General features: G+C 47.3%; 1 protein-coding gene across 1 annotated transcript in view; it reads left to right on the top strand.

Moving 5' to 3' along the window:
* Positions 1 to 18,887, top strand: part of LOC106807759 (netrin-1-like) — a 54,086-nt gene extending 35,199 nt beyond the window's left edge. The window contains 8 exon segments of the mRNA XM_014810210.1: positions 4,342 to 4,530; positions 10,005 to 10,046; positions 10,049 to 10,084; positions 10,087 to 10,149; positions 10,585 to 10,658; positions 11,514 to 11,601; positions 18,429 to 18,497; positions 18,712 to 18,887. Coding sequence (XP_014665696.1) covers positions 4,342 to 4,530; positions 10,005 to 10,046; positions 10,049 to 10,084; positions 10,087 to 10,149; positions 10,585 to 10,658; positions 11,514 to 11,601; positions 18,429 to 18,497; positions 18,712 to 18,887 — 737 coding nt within the window.
* The last annotated feature ends 3,650 nt before the right edge of the window (positions 18,888 to 22,537 follow it).

Below are 22,537 nucleotides of genomic sequence, written 5' to 3'. Positions count from 1 at the left end.
CACACACACCACACACTCACACACACACACACACACACACGACACACACACACCACTACCACACACACACAACACACACACACCACACACTCACACACACACACACACACACACGACACACACACATCACACACACACACACTACACTCACACACACACACACACACACAGCACACACACACCACACACACACACAGCACACACACACACTTCTTCTCTTCGTCCTGCTTCTCTCTCATCTCTCTCTCTTTCTTCTCCTGCGCTGCTCTTCTCTCTCTCTCTCTCTCTTCTCTCTTCTCTCTTCTCTCTCTCTCTCTCGCTCTCCTCTCCCTTCTTCTTCTCGCTCCTCTCTCTCTCTCTCTCTCTCGCTCTCTCTCTCCCTCTCACTCTCATCTTGAGAGCAGTCAATAATTTGGAGGAGGTCCGGTCGACGACATGACACGCGCATGCAGGGAGCGAGCGCGGAGACGCGGCGCTGGAACCTTCACGAGCACGGGCTGACATCGCGCAAAAATTTCTGATTTGCCGCGCCAGCGAAGGACGACAATGGGACGTGCTCATGTTTCAATACACGCAGAGATTTAAGGGCAATTTATCACGTGATGTGCGCGTGCCGCTAGAGAGCCTGTTTTAATAACCTTGTCGCTGTCGATTTGCATAAGCCCGCCGTAATCTAGCAGCTCTCTAAAGCGCCGTCTCAGACATCATTCACGCGCCCAAAATTCTCAACGATGAGGCGTAATTTCCGAATAGTCTTTGAGCTTGAATCGCGTTTATCCGTGAGATATTCGAATCGAAAGCGCATGACGCATTTCATTTCATCTCGACGATTGTCGCCATCGTAGATGCGCGAGGGCGGCTGCGAATTCGGCAGCGAAAATTCAGTTTCGATTATTTTGGAAGATTGGATGGAGATTACTCTGAATTCTTCTTTTTAATATTGCTCGCTTTTGGTTCCGCTGAATTCGCGCGCCATTCGTCTATAGCGCTGAACTTAATTGAGATATTGATTCGACAACGTACATCAACGGCACGAGCGTGCGAGGGAAAATGAGCGAGCGAATGAGACGCTATTTTCGTGACTGCATCACGTGTTTCTACGTAAAGAGATATAGACTCAAGCAAGGCAATAGCGAATCTATTCAGTATATATCGGCATATTTCTCCGGTTTGTTACCCATCTGAAACGAACAGAGCGTCATCTCTGCAGCGTCAACACCGGGCCACACGAAATCTCTAGCGCCTGCTGCTCTATGTCGGAGGAAAGCAGGGTCAAGTCTCATTTCACAATGGCTGGCCGATTTCCATTCGTCGGCACGCATGTCCATTCCTGTGCTGCTGGCAGCCAAGAGGTTCCCTCCTCCAAACACGCGGATAACGACCACCCTTGGAGCGTTTACAACGGCCCCCTGACACCTGAAATTAATCAATTAGGGACAGGAATAATTGGCCAAGTACGGGACTGTTGTGCGCGGGAGAATCGGCCGCATTCATCCGTCCAGGTGGGGACGTTGTGTAACGCGCGCTGCACAATGCTAGTGTAACGGGATAGCCCCGGGGGTGTGAACGCGTTCGCGATTAACCCGCCATGTAAGACGTCGCCTCGCAATAACGACCGCAGCACCAACAACGGAAATTAGCAACACGCCGTACGGCTACGTCCCAGCGACCAGGAGAGCCGTAAAATAAGGCGTGTGCAACTCTGATACGAATATCATGTGACGTGAACACTTGACTAGGATCTCAGATGCTAAGGCTTGCCAGCGCCTAGTATTAGTAGCGAACCCGATGTGATATTATAATCCGTCTGTGATGTTGATGAATAAATAAAGTCATATATATATATATATGTATATATATATATATATATATATATATATATATATATGCGTCTGCATATGTGAGTGCCGGAACCGACGCATGCAGTGATAAATTAAAGTTGCAAATGGATTTCTTGTAAATACCGATTCGCGTCTCCCAAGAGACGGATGCGCCTACATTTGTTGAGAAGGCCTAACTATTTCTTGCGCTCTCGCTCTCTCTCTCTCTCTCTCTCTCTCTCTCTCTTCTTCTCTCTCTCTCTCTCTCTCACTCGCCCTCTCTCTCGCCCTCTCTCGCCCTCTCCTTCTCTCTCCCCCTCTCGCTCTCTCGCGCTTTCTCTCGCTCTCGCTCGCCCTCTCTCTTTCTCTCTGTCTCGCGCTTTCTCTCGCTTTCGCTCGCCCTCTCATTCTCTCTCTCTCGCACGCTCTCTCTCTCTCTCTCTCTCGCACGCTCTCTCTCTCTCTCTCTCTCTCTCTCTCTCGCTCACCGTTTACGACAGTTTTAGCGCATTGCTAGCGCTCACTCAAGGTGAAACATCTTCCCTCAATAAAGTCATTACGGCGCCGGTGAGTGTGTGTGAGAGAGAGAGAGAGAGGCGCTCAGTCATCAGGTGAAAGTAAGATCAGAGGATGTTTTCATTTTCAGCGCGCGGGCCAATCAACGAGATGTTAATGGCCACCGATAATAGAATGTTCGGCCCCGACTTTGTTGCCTTTCGCGTCTATAGTGAGAATGTATCTCGCGGCTTGCGTGCGAGCGTACAAAGGGTGGGGCTAATGTGCCGGGGTGCGCGCACCTGCATGTGTGTAAGCGCACGGACAGGGAAACGACTTAGCTTAGGGAAAGATATCATAAAGACCTACAGCAGTGTCGGTGTGTGGGTGGTGCGCACGGGTGGGTGAGGCGAATGGAGAAGGGGGAGGGGGGGTTACTTGGCAGGCAACTATGGTCGTACACAATCGTCGTTTGTTGACTTACGAGGGTGCCTTTGAGCGCGCGACTACGATGTTCGCTCACGCACATTTTACTATAACTTTTGCATTTCGAGCGATAATTCTCTGCTTGGGTTATTAACCATTATTAACCATAATACGCGTCCGCATAAATATTTAACCGGTTTATTTATCGGTGCCGCAAAAACGCCGTGTCGTCCGACAGACCTCGGTGAATATTTTGCAGAGTAAACACCATCAGCCAAATGCTGGCGGTAACACATTATAAATATTGAAATTTTAAAGGCTGTTTGCAGATCTAAAAGATAAACATCTTTGGAACAAAATTGTGAAAGTGTCTTGTCGATTCTTCGGCGATGCCTTCGATACATTATTTGGTTAGATAACTAAAAATGTCAACGACGGGCGAGAAAAAACGTTGTGCGAATAACTCATGCAAACACTTCCGTGAGTGCATTTAACCTCGTCACTGCGATTAGTGTCAGGATGAGCTTCTAATTGGACACCGATGCCACGTGGTGCCTTCTGCACACGTTAGTAGACATGGCGACTCTGTGTGTTAAATATTCTAGACCTACGAAATCTCGAAGTAATAGTATTAATATGCTGCTATGTTCTCATAATGATTAGCACTCCAGGTTGGAACCTATGGGGTTCGAGTTCTGCATCGCCCACTAAGTTATTATAAATGAAGGTAGCGCAGAGTGCGTTAACTCGCAAAATAATGTCCCAGAAATTTAATCGGACTCAGTTAGCAGCTGAACGTCTGACAAGAATCAAGCCTCTCCGATGAAGTGCAAAATGAGTTTGTTTCGCTTGAGTTTTTTTTAATACGCCAGTGCACAATATTCAGCACAAATTCAGCACAAATTCACAAACACAAGTTCACACAAGTTCAGACAAAGCACAAATTCAGAAAACTATAAAAAATTAAACCGATTAAACAAAAGTAGGCCTACATTAAAAAAAAAAAACAGAAACAAATAATTCCTCGTGTGCTTTTTATGTGACTTTATCGCAAAATCTGCGTTCGCGCGACGTGTGAGTGTCTAATCCATGCATGTCCATCAGACGCACGTCCACGCCATCGCTATCGGCTGCCCGCTAACTCAGCAACGAAATATCCGTTGCGTCATCCGTTTAAATCATCGTTTAATTTCCCAAGTTACGCGTAAATGCGCGCCCAGATTTTTTCACGGCGCAGAGTCGATAAATCACGTTACTGACGCAAAAGGAATTAGCGATATTTCTCGTTTTCGCAATACATATATAACGGGGATTTGCATAAATAAATTTGATACCTTTTCAGCTTCGGAAAGTTTGTTTATGAGCTAGAATATTTCCCGGCCTTCACGACCGCTTTCAATGGCCGCTGGCGGCTGACGCGTTTCCCCTAGCCACCCGCTGCGCGAATGTTTTGATAATGAATTTCGCGTGACGGCCGATGCGATCGGGGAATATTCAGCATCCCGCGCGATATAGCAATTTTTTTCACACTTTCGGCGGCGGCGATCTCTAACTAGGGCGAAATCATTCATGATACGATCTTTCGTCTCTTGTGTTACAGCGTGCCAGTGCAACCTGCACGCCCGCAGATGCCGGTTCAACATGGAGCTGTACAAGCTGTCCGGTCACAAGAGCGGCGGCGTTTGTCTCAACTGTCGCCACAACACCGCTGGGCGGCACTGCCACTACTGCAAGGAAGGATTCTTCAGAGATTCATCGAAACCGATCAACCACCGGAAGGCATGCAAACGTAAGCGCCGTGATTAACTTTATATTGCCACCAGGTAGTAAGCTGGTCGAACACACCTGGGGGTAGTGGCAGTGGATCTCTGTTGCGCAGAGACACGTACGCATGTGTATAACCGGCAAAGAACGACTTGCCCGAGCGGTCGGCTGTGTGGGCGGGAATGCGTGGTGAGAAAACTGTTGTCACTGTACGCGACGAGTGACTTCGATGGATGGGAATGTTACTCGCGTATAGGAAATGAAGTACTCTAACACATACATGTCGATCCTTCGGAATTTCCTGCTCTATAAACTCCATTTCTTGTGTGTCAATCGCTGTCCTCTTGATCAACATTCAATGTCGAAACAACTCGGTATCAGATAATATTGTGAGAGAAAATGCCAACTATTATTTAACAGAAGGGTCTCCGTCGAATGACTACAGGCACGTATTGTATACGTACAAACCCGACGAAGTGAAATTCGCGTCTTCGACATGCGGCGATGTCTTAACTTTTCAGGATGTTCGTGATAAATATTGGTATAACTTTTGCAGTGACCGACACGTTTCAAATGGTAACCCGTTCAAAAAACGTATGGCGACGAAGAATAATAGTGAAAACCCTGTCGCTGTATAGCGAATCTCGTGCGTGAGCAAGCATATGTTGTTGTTATACTACCCGTTGTTACCGCACACCAATGGTTCAGATGTGATAACACTTCCAGCATTCTAACAACGCGAATGAATATTAACGTTTACTTAACGAGATGGTGACGCCGGTTTGCTGGCCGTTTAACCTCGGCAACGTTATACTCGCTTACTCGTTCGCTTGCAAACCTATATTCGCGGCTGTTACTGCACGCATGAAACCGGTATCTGGTGCGTGCACTGGCTAGAACGGGTGAAATAACCAGCAAGACGCTTATTGTTATCAATCGCGGACAGAAATCGGTAAATGTCTTTCAGATTTGCTGTGAGAAAATTTCCGTCGGCAACCGAAGGAGGTTTGCAGGCGCCAATACGCAGTAATGTATTGGGGGGGGGGATTCTGTCTATCAGAACAAAAATCTATCATACAATACGTTCATATTAGTATATATATCAATCATGCAACACGTGTTTTTATATATGCATGCGTTGGGCTTCAAGGCCCGCATTGCAGCACGCGTTTTACCTTGGCTAGCAGTACGCAAAATTAGAAATCGAGTTTGAAATTGCAAATCGAGTTTGAAATTAAAAATCGAGTTTGAAATTGGAAATCGAGTTTGAAATTAGAAATCGAGTTTGAAATTGGAAATCGAGTTTGACATTGGAAATCGAGTTTGAAATTAGAAATCGCTTGAAATTGGAAATCGAGTTTGAAATTGGAAATCGAGTTTGAAATTAGAAATCGAGTTTGAAATAAGAAATCAAGTTTGAAATTATAAATCAAGTTTGAACTCGTGTGAATACCATGGCTGGCGTTCCTGGGCCACCATACTCCAGCCCTCCTCACTCACCCTAACAACGCCTGCCGCATGCGAGACTGACAGGTTCGGTTCGTATACGCGGCGCGGATTACCGCGGCGATGCACAGAAAGAAGGCAAATTACCGACCTGTTGTCGCGTCTAACAAGTACGGAATTGGCTAATCAGGGTAGCAATTCGGGCCGAGTAAGCTGATGGGCAAACATAACTTACACACCCTTGTTTCTTCGCGGGCCAGCCTTTCTTTACGGCATCCGCCCCTCGTCGAGACACAACAGGCGGCCTAGTTGCTAAACTCTGCGACGCTACGAGATGATCGCCTGGTCTCTAGCTCTAGAACTATAGCCCTTCGCTCTGCCACAGGCCCGTGGCAGAGCGAAAGGCTCTAGTTCTAGAGCTACCTGGTCTCATGCTCCTGCATGATGTCTGATAAACGTCATCGAATCGTCGACAACCGATAGATTTTTCCTGCGATGGTTTTTCATAGCTTTAGGGGAGGCATGATACTGCTCTCTAGTGATGGCGTGTAAAAAAAAAGATGTATATTACTTACGTAAATTATGGGATGCCGAGATTTTCCATTCGTAGAGATATATCGCGGTCGACAATGTATAGCCTTGCACTAATCTACGAAATGGTATTCGCTCGAATGGTTCAGCGCGTATCCCCCTAGCCTAATACTTTCTAAACGTTTCATAGATAAGTGAATAAAGCAACGGAATAAATCTTATTTAATAACAGTAATTCTCAAACTATTCCGAGAGTGAATGGTTGAATGAGAACAGATTTTCCATTGATATTGGGATTATACTTGATGGCGCATTGATCGTAAAATGTGTGCGTGTGTGTGTGTCTGTGTGTGTGTGTGTGTGTGTGTGTGTGTGTGTGTGTGTGTGTCGTGCGTGTGTGTGTGTGTGTGTGTCGTGTCGTAGTGGTGTGTGTGTGTGTGTGTGTGTGTGTGTGCGCGCGCGCGAGCGTGTAGTGTTTACACATATGAACACCTGTAATCGTAATTTACGGACACTGTCTACGCACACGGACCCACAACTGCGTGCGCAGCTGACGTCTTTATCGTCGCCAGTATAAACTCATTGCCGTCTACACACGTTCACAGAATCTATGGGTTGTGTGACATTGTTTAGTGTTAAATATTAACCCGAACCGCTCATTCGCTTCAACGCCTCTCACATTCGCCTCATCAACCCACCTTCTCGTAAAAGAGATCTACGACGTACCTCCGCAAGCGCACAATTTAATGCAAATCTCGCGCGAATTCCCGAATGGGCGTTTGAATCCGTTACGGTTTCCATGGAAACGTCACACGGGTTTTATGGCGGCACGGCGATGGCGATGAGGACAGTGATTGTGAATTAATTGCAGTTCGCACCTCAAGGTGTTGCGACGGCCAGCGAAGGAATTATGGCCCCATCGTAAAAGCGCGGACAATGGCAGCATCTCCGCGTCACTGCAGCGCGGCTGGGCGGCAGGGCGAGCGCACTCTCTCTGTGCTATTATTGTTGCCGCGTTCCTCGCTCGCAACGAAGTCCGGCACCGCCGTTGCTCTTGGTTGCCCCTTGGTGGCAGAAAAATGCCCCTTATTGCGAGGCCTGACGACGGATTATTGTTCCACTTTATTCGCGAAGCAACAGCAAGAAGAGCGAAAGATCTAGAGAGAAGAGGGCGTAGTGAGAGACGGGGAGAGAAAGAGAGAGAAGAAGATGTAGTGAGAGAGAGAGAAGGGGAGAGAAAGAGAGAGAGAGAAAGAGAGAGAGGAGAAAGATTGTCTGACAGCATAGATGTTATGATGGCACTTGTCACCTTGGTTTACATCGCCCTCTCGCGGCCCTCACCTTCTCGCCGAGCTAATCGTCACGTGATGGCTTTGATTAAACCTGCTGTGCAGTGTCCCAAAAACAACAAAAATACTGACAGGCGAAAGCCGGCAATAGCTTATCCCCGAGAAACGGTAGTTCCTACTATCGTAAGTAGCTTCATATTGGGTCATCCAGGACTGCGGCGGCGGCAACGGCGACAGAAGTGAATATTTTTTTTACTTCTGACGTTTTTCGTTGAGCGGGAAGTTTTCGAGCAGTCTTTGTTGTGATGACGCCAGCTTTTCGACATCGCTGTTTACGTTGAGAATTAGAGAGGAATGCTACGGCGTACGCCGGCATGTACTGCGCGGTAGTGCCCGTGCACCTCGGCCGCGTATATCCTACTTTCCTTCTATACCTTTGTTGTGAAAGATAGATAGACAGACAGAGAGAGAGAGAGAGAGAGAGAGAGAGAGAGAGAGAGAGAGAGAGAGAGAGAGAGAGAGAGAGAGAGAGAGAGAGAGAAAGATAAAGATGGGGAGAGAGAAAGAAGAGGACAAGAGCGGGAAAAGAAACAAGGATAAGAGGAAAGACAAAGAGATGGGGGAGAGAAGGAGAGTGTAATATAGAGAAGGGTGGAAAGGGAGAGTGCAAGAGAATATTCATCATTTCTCTCGTTGCGCCTTATGCAGCTCGTACTATTCCCTCTCCCCTCTCTCCCTCACTCACTCGCTCGCGCTCTCTCTTTCTCGCTCTCTCGCTCTCTCTCTCTCTCTCTGCTACTCACTCTCTTCTCCCTCTCTCTCGTCCCTCCTCGTTTTGCTCATCTCTCTCGTCCTCTCTCTCTGTCTTCCTATTTATCTCCTATGGTCCCGGACAACTTCGTCGCGGTCCCCCGCGCCCGCCGCCGATGCGTACGGCCACGTCGCTGGCAGCGTCGCCCGCGTGCGCTTTCGAAATGAATCGCGTTCGAAATTCCAATACCACCGATATAGGTATATCACCGAATATGCGAGCTTGTGCATTCATGCTGCTTAGCCGTCGGCTAATCTGCGCATAATTAATGGTCGCCAGCAGCTCAGTCAAACAACGAAGCGGATGTGAGAAAACGCCAGCCCCTCGGAAACTGCCGGGCCGGGATAGATAAGATATTCCGCGCACGCGCGTGGCGAGCGCTGGCTGTCATATCGACGCGCGATGGGAAGCAGTTAGGATGGCGCAATCCGCCTGATGATCGGCATTGACGCACGCCAGACTCCGCTCTCTCGTAAACCTCGTCCATCATCTACCTGCCTGCACGCCTTTACATTCATATCGATAGGGCTTCACCTTGTAAATTGCACGAAAAATTTAACGGGCGAAAAAAAAACGTGAGACGAATGGTAAATGCGTTTACACGCAAGGTTGGCTAGGCATAGTAAGGTGGATAGCATTGTGGGGGTGCCGGAAGCACGCTGAGCTGCAGCTAACTGACACTGTACAGACTCGAGTTCCTACGCATTTAAAACCAATATAAACAGATGGGCGAGTGAACTTCAACTATTTTACACATATTTAGAGAGAGTGAAACTGCAGGATAATGACTAAAGGAGAAAGCGACGGAGACGAAGGCGAGGGAGATGAAGAGAACATGGAGGGTATAAAGAAAGAAAGAGAACGCGAAAGCGATGGGGAGAAAAGAAAACAAGAGGCGAATTGGGCCAGGAAATTAGGGTGTGACAGGACAAGATATAGAGTGAATGGGAACGAGAGAAATAGAGAGTGAGGTGAGAGAGCCCGCGCAAAAAAGAGGGCGGGAGAGGAGTGAGAACGTGGGAAGAATGTAGAGAGAGACCACTCGGTGTTAGCCCAGATTATAAATGTGAATTCAGCCCCCTATGCATTTGTCATGTGCTTTTAACGCTATCGAATAAACTACGGATTGTTACTGACGATGTAGCTGACAGAATCTAGTACGGCCAGCGTGCTATCAACGCACCAGATCGTACATGTTAACAGATGTTAGATAGGATCAGACTGCCGTCATAGAAAAGGTCATACGAGTTCCTATATGTAACTAAACTCGCATATATTCATATATGTTCATATGCGTTTCATAATATATAACAGAACTCCCTATTATATATATAAATATATATTATATTATATATATATATTATATAATATATATCTTATCATATCATACTATATTCTTAAATATCAGATTTCTCATTGCAGCCTGTGCGTGCCATCCGTCGAACGTCTGGAAGACATGCACCAGACGACTGGGCAGTGTCCGTGCAAGGACGGAGTGACGGGCGCACTTGTAACCGATGCGCTAAGGGATACCAACAGAGCCGCTCGCCAGTGGCGCCATGCATCAGTAAGTGGCGAGCGACTGAACTAAAACGCATTATCATTGTTTTTACTTGTATCAACGATTAATTAATCCATATAGAAGTGAGACTAAAAGAAGTCGTCACCTATACTCTAAACTATATGGCTATCCGCAATTTGCAATGATGAATGGTTTCGACCGTCTATAGAGAAGCAAATCATTGCGTAGCATATCCCTTTTATATCCGACACATTTATAAACTCGGTGGCGAAATAGCCGGCCATTACCACGCATCGCCCCTCGAACTCTTTCACATCTATATAACGACGAACGTCTTGCTCGTAGAAAGAATGCTGTAAATCGTGCATAAAATCGTCGCGTCGCATTGTAGAAGATCGGCCGTTTATCAGATTGAAACAAACCGCTATATACCCGATACAAACACCAGCCGCTGATTACTTCGGCGCGCGATCGTAATAGCCGAGAAGCAATTGCGAGTGTGCGGAATTAGCATATTAGTTGTTAACGAAGGCGTCGTCGGCAGCGACGAGAACGTAGATTAATTACCGTTCTCTCGGCGCGGCGACGCAGACAATGGCCGACGCGGGCCTTTAGCCGTCGCGCGAATAATTATCATGTAAATACGGAAATTTAATGAAAGTCTTCCGTTTAACGACGCGAGGCCCTCTTTCACACGCGTGTCACATCTGCGAGAAACGCGCGCAAGATTTATGAAACGCGAGAGAGAGAGAGAGAGCGAGAGAGAACGCGCGCGCCGCACTCTAAGCGGCGCCACATGCATCGTCGGAGAGAGACAGCTTCGTTATCGATATATCGAGAGGGTAGTCGCGCTGATATCCATGATAATGAAAACCCAGAAAGAAGCTGACGGGGAAGCGAAGACGGGGGGGAGAATCTCCGCCGAGAGACGACGCGACCTGCAAGGCTAGGTGGTGGCGGCGAAGAATCGAGCGCTGGCGGAATATGAAAGCAGCGTCGCCACAACTAGACCGCGGAATATCATTGACACACTGTCGGCGACGAACGGCGCGAAGCCCGCGGCGCGTAAGCTCGTTAAGCGACGCTCTGTTGTCGCCGCCGTGACTATAGGGACCTTTAGTTGTCGCGGGAGATTACGCGGCGGTACGCACGACGCGAAGCGACAGCCGCCGTCCGCGTGTTTTAATAGATCCAGCGCTATACACATCTACAAATAGAGGCTATATACGCTAGTATACGTAAACTAGAGGCTGTTTGCCGGCATTCGTGAGCGTTGTTGTTTCACCGGACGAGTATCGGTACACACATTCACGCGTCGTAACTGTGTGACAGGATCGATATCTCGATTGATATCGATAATTCCTCGTCGATTAATTAATTCTCTGATTGATTTTTTTTCTTGCGTGCAGAGGTACCGAATTCATGACGACGGAGCCGAGCAAGGGTCGCGAACAGACAGACCCACGTACGACAGTAACCGGGCCACGACCAGTAGAGGTAAGCCAGCTGCTGTTCTTCCATGTGTTCTGCCAGTTTGTTGTTCTTCCAGCTGTTCTTCCTGCTTTGTTCTTTCTCCACACTTCCAAAACATTTCCCGAGCGCGCTCTCACCTCCTGCCGATTGAGACTCCAGTTCGGCATTATCGAATTTCTGCGAGTCGTTTGTCGCTTTTTTCCAGCTCACGGCGTTGCTATAGCGCACGTGACGCTCATACAAGCGCGTCGACGAAACCCGGCTCTTTCGGAAACACAGCGAGCGACGGTTTTCACCTGTTCCTGGCTGTTAATCGCCTACTAAATGCGCTCCTGCGTGTGCAATATGAAAAGCCATCGATGACTGGCGTGCATGTCGTTTCCCTGTCACCGTATTTCCCAGCGGAGCGCCGGATTAACCATCGGTGCGGCCAACCAATAACCCGGCCAGCCGATCCACTTAGTGACATCAAATGCGCCTTAAAATAACACTATTATTAAATCATAACTGACAGAACGCCGCGCTGGCTTCTACTTTATGGAGAGAAGTTTGAAAAGCCGAGGGACCGGAGCTTCCAGCGAAATCTGACCGATTACGCATTTCCGTTCACCTCTATAATGATTACGTCAGCGCATGTTGCAAATGGCGGAAGATTGGCGAGCCACGTAGTGTTCGTCTGCAAGTCGACGCGTCCTGCTCTCAAAACGATCACAAGGGGTAACGTTTTTTGTTTCTTCCGGCTCGGAAATGATTGACAGAATCAGCCAAAATGCGTCTATAGAGCATTATATATATTATATATAATAATAAATATAAATATATATATAAAGAGAGAGAGAGAGATATATATATCAAGAGTGGCATAATAGAGAAGAGTATGACACGGTTTTAACGCGTTTTGCATAGTTTTCAACTGGTAAATAATCTATCATATGTGATATAAATATATTCAAACTTTACCTTGTTTTCGTCTATGATTCTCCCTTAATCATATACACACCAATTTACCTGAAAATCGTATGTGTTCTTCAAAAAACTTATTTGAATACGACACGGTTTCGTACGAGTTTTCACGCATGAATGCATCTCTCGACCGAACTTTCTTATGGGATTAGTGTTCTATTGTGCTATGACGGAACTTTGGGGTCGTATGGGATATTAGGCATCGAATTGTATTCAGCGTGCAGCGTTTCCAGGCGTGCTAAAATAAACGCGCTCACGGCATTTAGCAGTGCAGCTGATTCCCACGGGCCCCCAGCGTACCGTCATAGACAATAGAACACTAATCCCATAAGAAAGTTCGGTCGGAGATGCATTCATGCGTGAAAACTGTACGAAACCGTGTCGTATTCAAATAACTTTTTTGAAGAACACATACGATTTTCAGGTAAATTGTGTGTCATATGATTAAGGGAGAATCATAGACGAAAACAGTAAAGTTTGAATATATTTATTCACATATTGATAGATATTTACCAGTTGAAAACTATGCAAAACGCCTGTAAAACCGTGTCATACTTTTCTCTATTATGCACTCTTGATATATATATATTATATAGTATAAAGAGAGGATATATATATTATATATATATATATATATATATATATATATATATAATATATATATATATATATAATATATAGAGAGAGAGAGAGAGGAGAGAGAGGAGAGATACGAAAGAGAGAATCTATACAGCGTATATGGCAGCGACACGCGTGAAGGTTCGGTCTGGTTGGGGAGGTGACACAGTTTACGTTACCGATGCACTCGCGGAGACGTTATCGAAGATTGCTGCTGCTGCAACATTCGCGCATAAACCGGCGCGCTCTTACCGCTAAGGGCTTCACACGGCGATGCACTCGCGCATAGCAACGACGAGACATCTACAATCGACTGCGCGCGTCGCGATGGCGCAGAGTTTACACACGCGGCCGCCTACTCACGCCTGGCAAAAGTTACACGCAGACGTCGCAACAAAACATCGGCAATCTGCTGAAGAAAAGTTACATGATAACTAATGGATTAACGACACGCAAGGAGGCCGTCGGTAAACACGATTAAGTAGCCGCTAGATCGATGCGGTCCTCCTCCTCCTCATCTTCCTCTTCCTCCTCCTCCTCCTCCTCTTCCTCCTCGTCGCTTCCTCCCCCCTGCAGCCGCGCGCCTAATGGTGTGCCGTGTGAACAGAGATGACAACAATGATAAACACTTGGGCGAGCGCTGTGCAAATACTAGCCGTGTATACTCACAGCTGATGCGCTAACTCACGCTGCTCGCTGCTCTCCTCTCTGCTCGTTCGCGCGCGCTCTCCCTCTCCCTCCCTCTCCCTCTCTCTCTCTCCTCTCTATCTATTTATCTTTCTTTCTTTTCTTTCTTTCTTTCGTTCTTTCTCTATCTATCTATCTCTCATTCTCTCTTTCCTCACTCGCTTGCTCGCTTGTCCTTTGCATCCCTCTCTCACACACCACTCACTCACTCACTACTCACCTCACTCTCACTCTCACTCCTTACTCACTCACTCATTCACTCATCTCCTCACTCACTCACGTCACTCACTCACTTCACTCACTCACTCACTCACTCACTCACTCACTCACTTCACTCACTCACCCACCCACTATTCACTCACACACACACACACACACACACCAAACACACACACACCACGCACGCACCCCCGCCACGCTCACTCCACCACTCATTCACTCATCATGTCTCACTCACACACTCTCACTCCTCCACACAATACCCCCCTCTCTCTCTCTTTCTATTCTCTCTCTCTCTCTCTTCTCTCTCTCTCTCTCTCTCTCTCTCTCTCCTGTATTCTAATCTAATTCTCTCTCTCTCTCTCTCTCTCTCTCTCTTTCTCTCTCTCTCTCTCTATCTCTTTCTCCTTCGCTCGCTAGCAAGCGTAATGCGTGCTCTTCGTTACCCAATACGCGCACGCAACAGGGAGCGGTTGCATTTTGGTGAGACGATACTCGTTGCTCGAGTTTGAAAGAGTCCGTCATTAGAGCAAGTGTGTACGTCAGAAAAAAATGAAAACCTTCTCCTACATACTCCAGCCGTCGCACTAACGCCGATAGATTGCTTTGCCTTCTAATTTTAGCAAGAAAGAGGTGCTTAACCCTTATCGCAACGTAAGTAACGTGATCTTCTTCTATAAAGAATGAACGCTAATTAAGCATATATAAAGAGCACTATATGAAGATGATCTTATTACTCTCTGTTTAATAATTTTATTGCGTAGACAATTTCTCGGTGTAAAGGAATTAAATAGGCGGGCGCTGTGCGCGCCATCATGCGGTGCTCGCAGCAGTAAGCAGCCGCGGTGGCAGAGGCATAAACAAGACCATTTTCTCTCTCTATGTATATAATCTGTATAATTCGTAGTAAGCTCAGACTTGTGCGAGAGCGGGAAGAGTTGGCGATCCTGTCCGCCTAGCTCTCTGTATGTACGCGTCGTTTTCTCATCGACTGAGTCGCGCTGCAATTTCTCGCACTGCAAAGAACCTGGACTGTAAGAAGACCCTCGGTGTATGCCGGCAGGAGGCGAGGCAGAGGTTTACCGTCGCCGCGATAATTTCCTGTGTCAACATCTCCCTGAATGAGTTCCGACTGTTGACGCAAGAAATTTTAAAGACGGCGCGGAAAAGCGGACATACTTTTACCAGCCGGCGCGCGGCGGCTAAACTCAATACAGGCTTTCTGAAGACGGATCGAGTTCTCGCGAAATCGTGACATCGGAGAAGCTTCACAATCGTATAAATGGCTTCATTAGAGCTACGAAGTTAAAATTCCACGTAGCGCGAAGCCAATTAGCGAGATACGGCTAGCGAACCACTACTTTGCTAAATCAATGCGGCGGGAGAGACCGCGCGCGAAGCTTTGATAAACAAGGTCGCTAAAGAAGTGGGAAAGCACTTGAGCTATTCAGCATCCTATATCGACGATGAAGGATTTCAGTAAGAGGTTGAATGCGATAGTTGTGCGCATCGCGTCACAAAACATGGCGATTCACGCGATGCGGGCCGCTAGTCGCTGTACGCTGATCGATTGATGAATTCGAGGACGAACAATATACGAACGATATTTTTTTCAGAACAATACAATTTAGTCGTTGAACCTTAATTGATTATTGAATTTGATGAAGAACAAAATTCATAAACTATTTTTAAGACCAATACTATACAGTCGTTAAACATTGATTGATTGAAAAATTCGATGAAGAACAATATTGGAACAATATTTTCAAGAACAATACTATACAGTCGCTGAACACTCATTGATTGGAGAATTTGATGAAGAACAAAATTTACAAAATATTTTCAAGAACAATACCATACAGTCGTTAAACAGTGATTGATTGAAGAATTTGACGAAGAACAATATTTTCAATGACAATATTTTCCTGGCAAACAACGACGACAGCGTTTTGACTTCGGGCGCGTGTCCGCGCGCGCAGCAAGCGTGTGTTTTGTAAGAACAATCGCAGGTTAATTTGCACCAAGCTTATCCGGTGGACCCGTGCGTTGCATGCTACCCTGAATCTGCCGTAGCCAGTGCTTGGCCCGATGCAAAGCCAAACCGAGCTTATCCTGGCCCTTTGTCTCATCGCTATAGCGTGGCGCGAGTTAAACGACCTCAGTGGGTTAGACTAGACCGTAGCTGCGTCCTTACACCGCCGGTCAATAGCGCGTGATCTTAGTTCCGGCGCGTGAATAATGAATGTGTGACCCCACTCCCTATCCCTAAGTAATGCGCGACCTCATTTCCAACAACGATATAATCCACGACGTCACCCTATCTCGCGGTGTATCGTGCGCCAATGGTTTATGCCCCCACTTCGCGCCTAGCAAGGAATAGTCAACTCTCTCTCTCTCTCTCACTCGGGATATGTGTCTGACTCCACACCCTGTGGCGGGTTAGTACGTAACTCCACTTTACGTCACGGGTTTGTGTCTGGCCTCATACGTTATCGGGGGGTTAGTCATTGGCGTACTGGTCTTTGTCTTCGCTCCCCGTCACGTAATAGTCCCTGACTACATTATCTATCACGTCTTATTCCGTGGTCCAATTTCCCGAGGCAGGTTGTTGTTTCTGACCACACTGCCCTGTTAGTCACCGAACCCACTCCCGGTCACATCCTGGTGCGTGTCTTCTATATAGCACCACGCCACTTAGAATCGCCAAATTCGCTCGGAGAGCCGTCAGAATCCGCTGGTTCGCGTCGAGGACACGCGTCGGTGACGTGTAATGTGAGTAACGTCTCTCCAAGCTCCATCTCGCCTCATCGCTCGATTAGCACCACTGCTGCTGCTATTGCCGATGACCGCTTTGTCGTCACAGATTTCGACGGCGCTCTAAGTGCAGCATCTGTTGAAGTTCTGCGGCCATTTTGTTTACGCGTGGGATGCGCGATGGGGGTGAAGTGGTTCCGCTTATACGTGAATCAGCAGGTTTGAGTGCACGAATTTTCGGATGATCCCGTGAATCGGCATCGCAGCAGCTGCCTGGGTGCGCACATCTTCCCAGTCTGGCTTTGGCATTGCGTCATCAGTACGATTACACACGGTCCATATACACGGTTATGCTCGTCTGTGACGTTTGAAGTTATAGTGTCGAAATAATTGCCTATTTCTATTGTGACACGACCTAACACGCAAATACACTCGCGCACATACACATGTACACACGTGCGCGCGCACACACACGCACGCACGCACACACGCACACACACGTACACCCCCATACACACGTACATGCACGCACACCCATTCCCCCTAACACTAACAGACACACGCACGCACGCACGCACGCGCACGCACGCACGCACCACGCACGCGGACGCACGCACGCACACACAACACAAAACACACACACCACACGCACGGCACGCCCCACAAACACACGCACACACACGCACACACACACATCCCCCCACACACACATGGAGAAACACGGAGAAGACACGTGCTATTGCGTTCTTCACGCATGACCGAGCACATAGACCGACCACGCAGACTGCTCTCCGAACCGCACAGCTCTAACAGAAGAAGCCTGAAGCTCGTCCCCCCTTCCTTCCTCTCCCGTTAAAAACCGTCTCGTTCCGTTCTGCATGGATGGAGCAACATAGACGCTGTGACCTACCTCGTGCCTGTCTCGCGACAGTCCGAGGCTTCACGCACTCAGACAATATTGACCGACGCAGGCAACCTGCAAAGGTATTGAAACATATTGACATCAGACATGAGGCAATAAACACGGCCCGGCCTGAGGCGAAGACGCTCTCTACACGGAAACACTTTTAGCAGGGTAAACACGTTGTGCGAGAGCTGCTGCCGAGGGCCGGATACTCAGAGGGTTTACACACGGAAGCCGGGACTTTGTGCTGTGTGCTGACTGGATGTCGAGCGACGATTCATATATATATATCAAGACAATGGGAACGCGGTCGTGAAGCAAACGACGCGTACAGATATGATGTAAATCGTTTACATCACCGTATTTATCATACTCACAGTAAACACTCAATAGGGAAGAAGGGGATTGCTGTAGTACATCAAGGATGGAATACGTTAAGCTTGGGTGTTGTTAATTTACATGCATTACTAAGAAAGAGGGAGAGAAAGAGCGAATGAGAGAAACGGGGACAAATAAGACGCTGATTGGGGAAGCAGGAAAAGCAGAAAAATTTAAATATCAATTCGATGAACTGATTGCTGCGGTAATGCCTATTATACCTGTTCAGATGATAGTAAAATATATATATATATATATATATATATATATATATATATGATCAGATATGTAATTTACAATTAACCTATTGTTGTCCGTTACTTTCCAGGTAAATGTGGAAAGTGCAGGGCCAACGCGCGACGAGTCAACCAACGCAAATACTGCAAGCGGGATTTCGGTAAGCAACTAACCACAGCAGCTTCTATAACGCGTCCATACACTCAATCCGACAGATATCTAAAACCATTTCCATATATAACGGCAGAACTCAATTTAAGACCCAACGCGTCTGAATGCGGCGCGCGCGCGAGAGAGAACACTCCGGTGAGAATTTCGATTAACCGACTTAACTCGCGCGGATGGAATTACAAGATGGCGTCTTGTCCTTACAGCACTCTACGCTCACGTGCTGAAGCGAGAGTCGGCGGACAGCCAGTGGGTGCGGTTCACGGCGAACGTCATGTCCGTGTTTAAGAAGGGCGCCGATATCAAGCGAGGCGAGATGCAGCTGTGGGTGCAGCAGAGCGATCTCAGCTGCAAATGTCCGAAGATCAGAACCAACAGGTAAGAGAGAGGCGGCTTTCCGTCGACGGCGAGGGTGGGGGGGGGAAAGGCTGTGGGGAAGCGGCAATGAAGATGCAGGGGAGCTATGTAAAGTGTGCGTTTCTGACGCCTTCTGTCGTCTATGACGTGTTTCTGTGTCTATTGCCTGCATATCTTCTGCATGTAAGCGTATGCATGTGTATGTGTGTATGTCGCTCTGTCTCTGTGTGTTTCTCTCTCTCTCTCTCTCTCTCTCTCTCTCTCTATTTATCTCCTATGGTCCGTACAACTTCGTCGCGGTCCCCCGCCCGCCGCCGATGCGTACGGCCACGTCGCTGGCAGCGTCGCCCGCGTGCGCTTTCGAAATGAACGGCGTTCGAATTCAATTACACTGATATAGGTATATACCAAATATGCGAGCTTTGCATTCATGCTGCTTAGCCGTCGGCTAATCTGCGCATAATTAATGGTCGCCAGCAGCTCAGTCAACAACGAAGCGGATGTGAGAAAATCGCCAGCCCGTCGGAAACTGCCGGGCCGGGATAGATAGAATATTCCGCGCGCGCGCGCGTGCGAGCGCTGGCTGTCATATCGACGCGCGATGGGAAGCAGTTAGGATGGCGCAATCCGCCTGATGATGGGCATTGACGCACGCCAGACTCCGCATCTCTGTAAACCTCGTCCATCATCTACCTGCCTGCACGCCTTTTACATTCATATCGATAGGGCTTCACCTTGTAAATTGCGAGAAAATTTAAACGGGCGAAAAAAAACCGTGAGACGAATGGTTAATGCGTTTACACGCAAGCGTTTGGCTAGGCATAGTAAAGGTGGATAGCATTGTGGGGGTGCCGAAGCACGCTGAGCTGCAGCTTAACTGACACTGTACAGACTCGAGTTCCTACGCATTTAAAACGAATATAAACAGATGGGCGAGTGAACCTTCAACTATTTTACACATATTTAGAGAGAGTGAAACTGCAGGATAATGACTGAAGGAGAAAGCGACGGAGACGAAGGCGAGGGAGATGAAGAGAACGGGGAGCGTATAAAGAAAGAAAGAGAACGCGAAAGCGATGAGAAGGAAAGAAAACAAGAGCGAATTGGGCCAGGAAATTAGGGTGTTGACAGGACAAGATATAGAGTGAATGAGAACGCGAGAAATAGAGAGTGAGTGAGAGAGCCCGCGCAAAAAAGAGGGCGGGAGAGGAGTGAGAACGTGGGAAGAATGTAGAGAGAGACCACTCGGGTGGTTAGCCCAGATATAAATGTGAATTCAGCCCCCTATGCATTTGTCATGTGCTTTTAACGCTATCGAATAAACTACGGATTTGTTACTGACGATGTAGCTGACAGAATCTAGTACGGCCAGCGTGCTTACAACGCACCAGATCGTACATGTTAACAGATGTTAGATAGGATCAGACTGCCGTCATATTATATAAACTGATATTCTGGCGCATGAGTGTTGCCGAATGAAGGGACAGTGAGAAACGAGACCAAGCAACGCACGGCAAGACACCATTGTCGTAGCATTGTAGCCGTGCAACTTTCTCTCACCTTCAGCGAGCGTTGCTTCAAAGATCACTGAGCGAGAAACTAGTTGCGAACATCTACTGTAAATTACTGAGCGCTAGTCTACGGCGGAGCGATGCATGCCATGTAAACTGTACAGCCAGCACAACGCGTCTATGTATATCTGGGTGTAATGTACTCGTGTGTTGTAAGTCTTGTATGCTGGGCACAGCGCCGTGACTCTATCTATAGAGTCTAGTCGCCCGCTTTATCATATTCGTATAGTTGTGTTGCAGCTATTATACCTGCGATATACATAATGCTGCAGACGTTACGGCAATAATTATAACGATTTTCTTCTCATTATTAAGGCATTAGTAGCTCTTAGTACAGAGAACTATCAAGTTTGTCGCAGCTAGGCCCGTCATTATATGACATGGTGCCGGTTGTATTCAACGTCGGGTGTTAGTGTTTTTTTCCGGCGCAAATTGAGCGATGGGAATTGAGAGCGAGTATAGCAGACATCGACGTATGATCTCAGCAAAGTGATGTGTTAAAAATATCCGTTAATAGATGTTGCTTTTGCTGTGGTTCTATATATCATATATGCGCGCTCATAGTGTACACGTAAAAGTATCCCCTTATGCTGTAACGATCTTATTATATAGCTGTTATATTTATAGAGACAAACATCGGCCGTTAGGCATCGTATTATCATTACTCGACTGATGGAGACAGTGAAGAGGATTCGCGTACTGCTGGCTTGTGGCTAATACACAGCGAAGCGAACCGAAGTTTGATCGGCAATGTCCGTGGAAGGGACGAGATTATCGTGAGTGATGGAGCAGCCATTTATCGTGTATTCGGCTGAAACTTGTAGATATGGCTAGGATCCCCCCGAAGCCTACGACTGTGTATAATCGGGCGTATATTTCCGTGACCTTGGCGGCGTGAAGGCCGTGGCGCATGCGCGGACGGGCAGTCGTGTGCTGGGGGTCGCGTTGTACGACAAGGCACTCGCCTTTATTTATTGTTACGTTTAGTTCAGTAAGACACGCATACTGTGACGCTGTTGTTCATAATTATTACGTCGGTGTACGAAAAGTGTAATGACATATAGTAATTTAGAAATGTAATTCTGAGAGGCGCTTCTTGTCGCCTTCCTCGTATAGTCCGACGCGAGCAGCTTCGCGTTATTCCCGTATATATATAATGTATGTAATACGGTGCACGCTAGCGCTCGCGGCGACACCGCTACACAAGCAGTGAATCTCACTGCGTATACGTGTATGTATGTATATGTATGTATGTATTTCAGCGAGAGAGAACATCGGTAATATTCCTGTTTGCACAGATATTGATTCGATTATACTGCGGCAGGGCGGAAGTGCCAATGCAGTGTTCATCGTGGGGTTAAGATGCATGGTTAGGGTTCGGGGAAATGGGAAGTGAGCATATTGCTAAGACTATACGCATCATCTTCACCCTAACCGCAACCTCACGGTACGCGGTGCGTTGGCTCTGCTGGACCATCGTAATACGTCTATAACCTGCTTGAACTAAAAAAAAATCCCACTGCTGTCAATTTTCCAGCAGGCGAGCGTGTCCATTCGCCTTCGAGCGAAAATTAGCCCTCGTTATGGGAGAACAGAGTTTAGCATTGTTCCAACTACGGAAGCGGCCGCTACGCAGTAATTAGAAAACGCGTGTTTGTTCATTCTACTCTGCCGGCTTAGAAACTATGTGTAACTATATGCAGCAACACCTAACTACCGACAATTCGCGACGACTGAGAAAAGTTTTGCTAATTATACGCCACACGAATGAATGATAGTTTATTTGTATTTGTGGCTACACAAATCATTGTAAAAACGCTAACACGAACGCTTAATGCTGTTTGGAATTATCCAATTATGAAGCACCCTGGCACTTGGACACTCGAGAGCACATTCACGGTGTCAGATAATTTACTGACACACTGCAAATTTTTATAGGTTTGTAAGCTTAAAATAAATATCGTAAGTGTGACCAATTAACGTCTTAGACTCTCTGTTAATGGCTTTTCCGTCTCCATTGCGCTCTCATTCACTACATTGACTCGGTTATAACGGTGTCAACTCGCGCGCCTTACATCTAGTCAGACACACACACACACACACG

This window comes from Priapulus caudatus, unplaced genomic scaffold (genome assembly GCF_000485595.1).
Source record: "Priapulus caudatus unplaced genomic scaffold, Priapulus_caudatus-5.0.1 Scaffold233, whole genome shotgun sequence".
Classification (NCBI taxonomy): domain Eukaryota; kingdom Metazoa; phylum Priapulida; class Priapulimorpha; order Priapulimorphida; family Priapulidae; genus Priapulus; species Priapulus caudatus.
The sequence above is the reverse complement of the archived record's forward strand: the minus strand, read 5'-3'. Positions and strand labels throughout refer to the sequence as shown.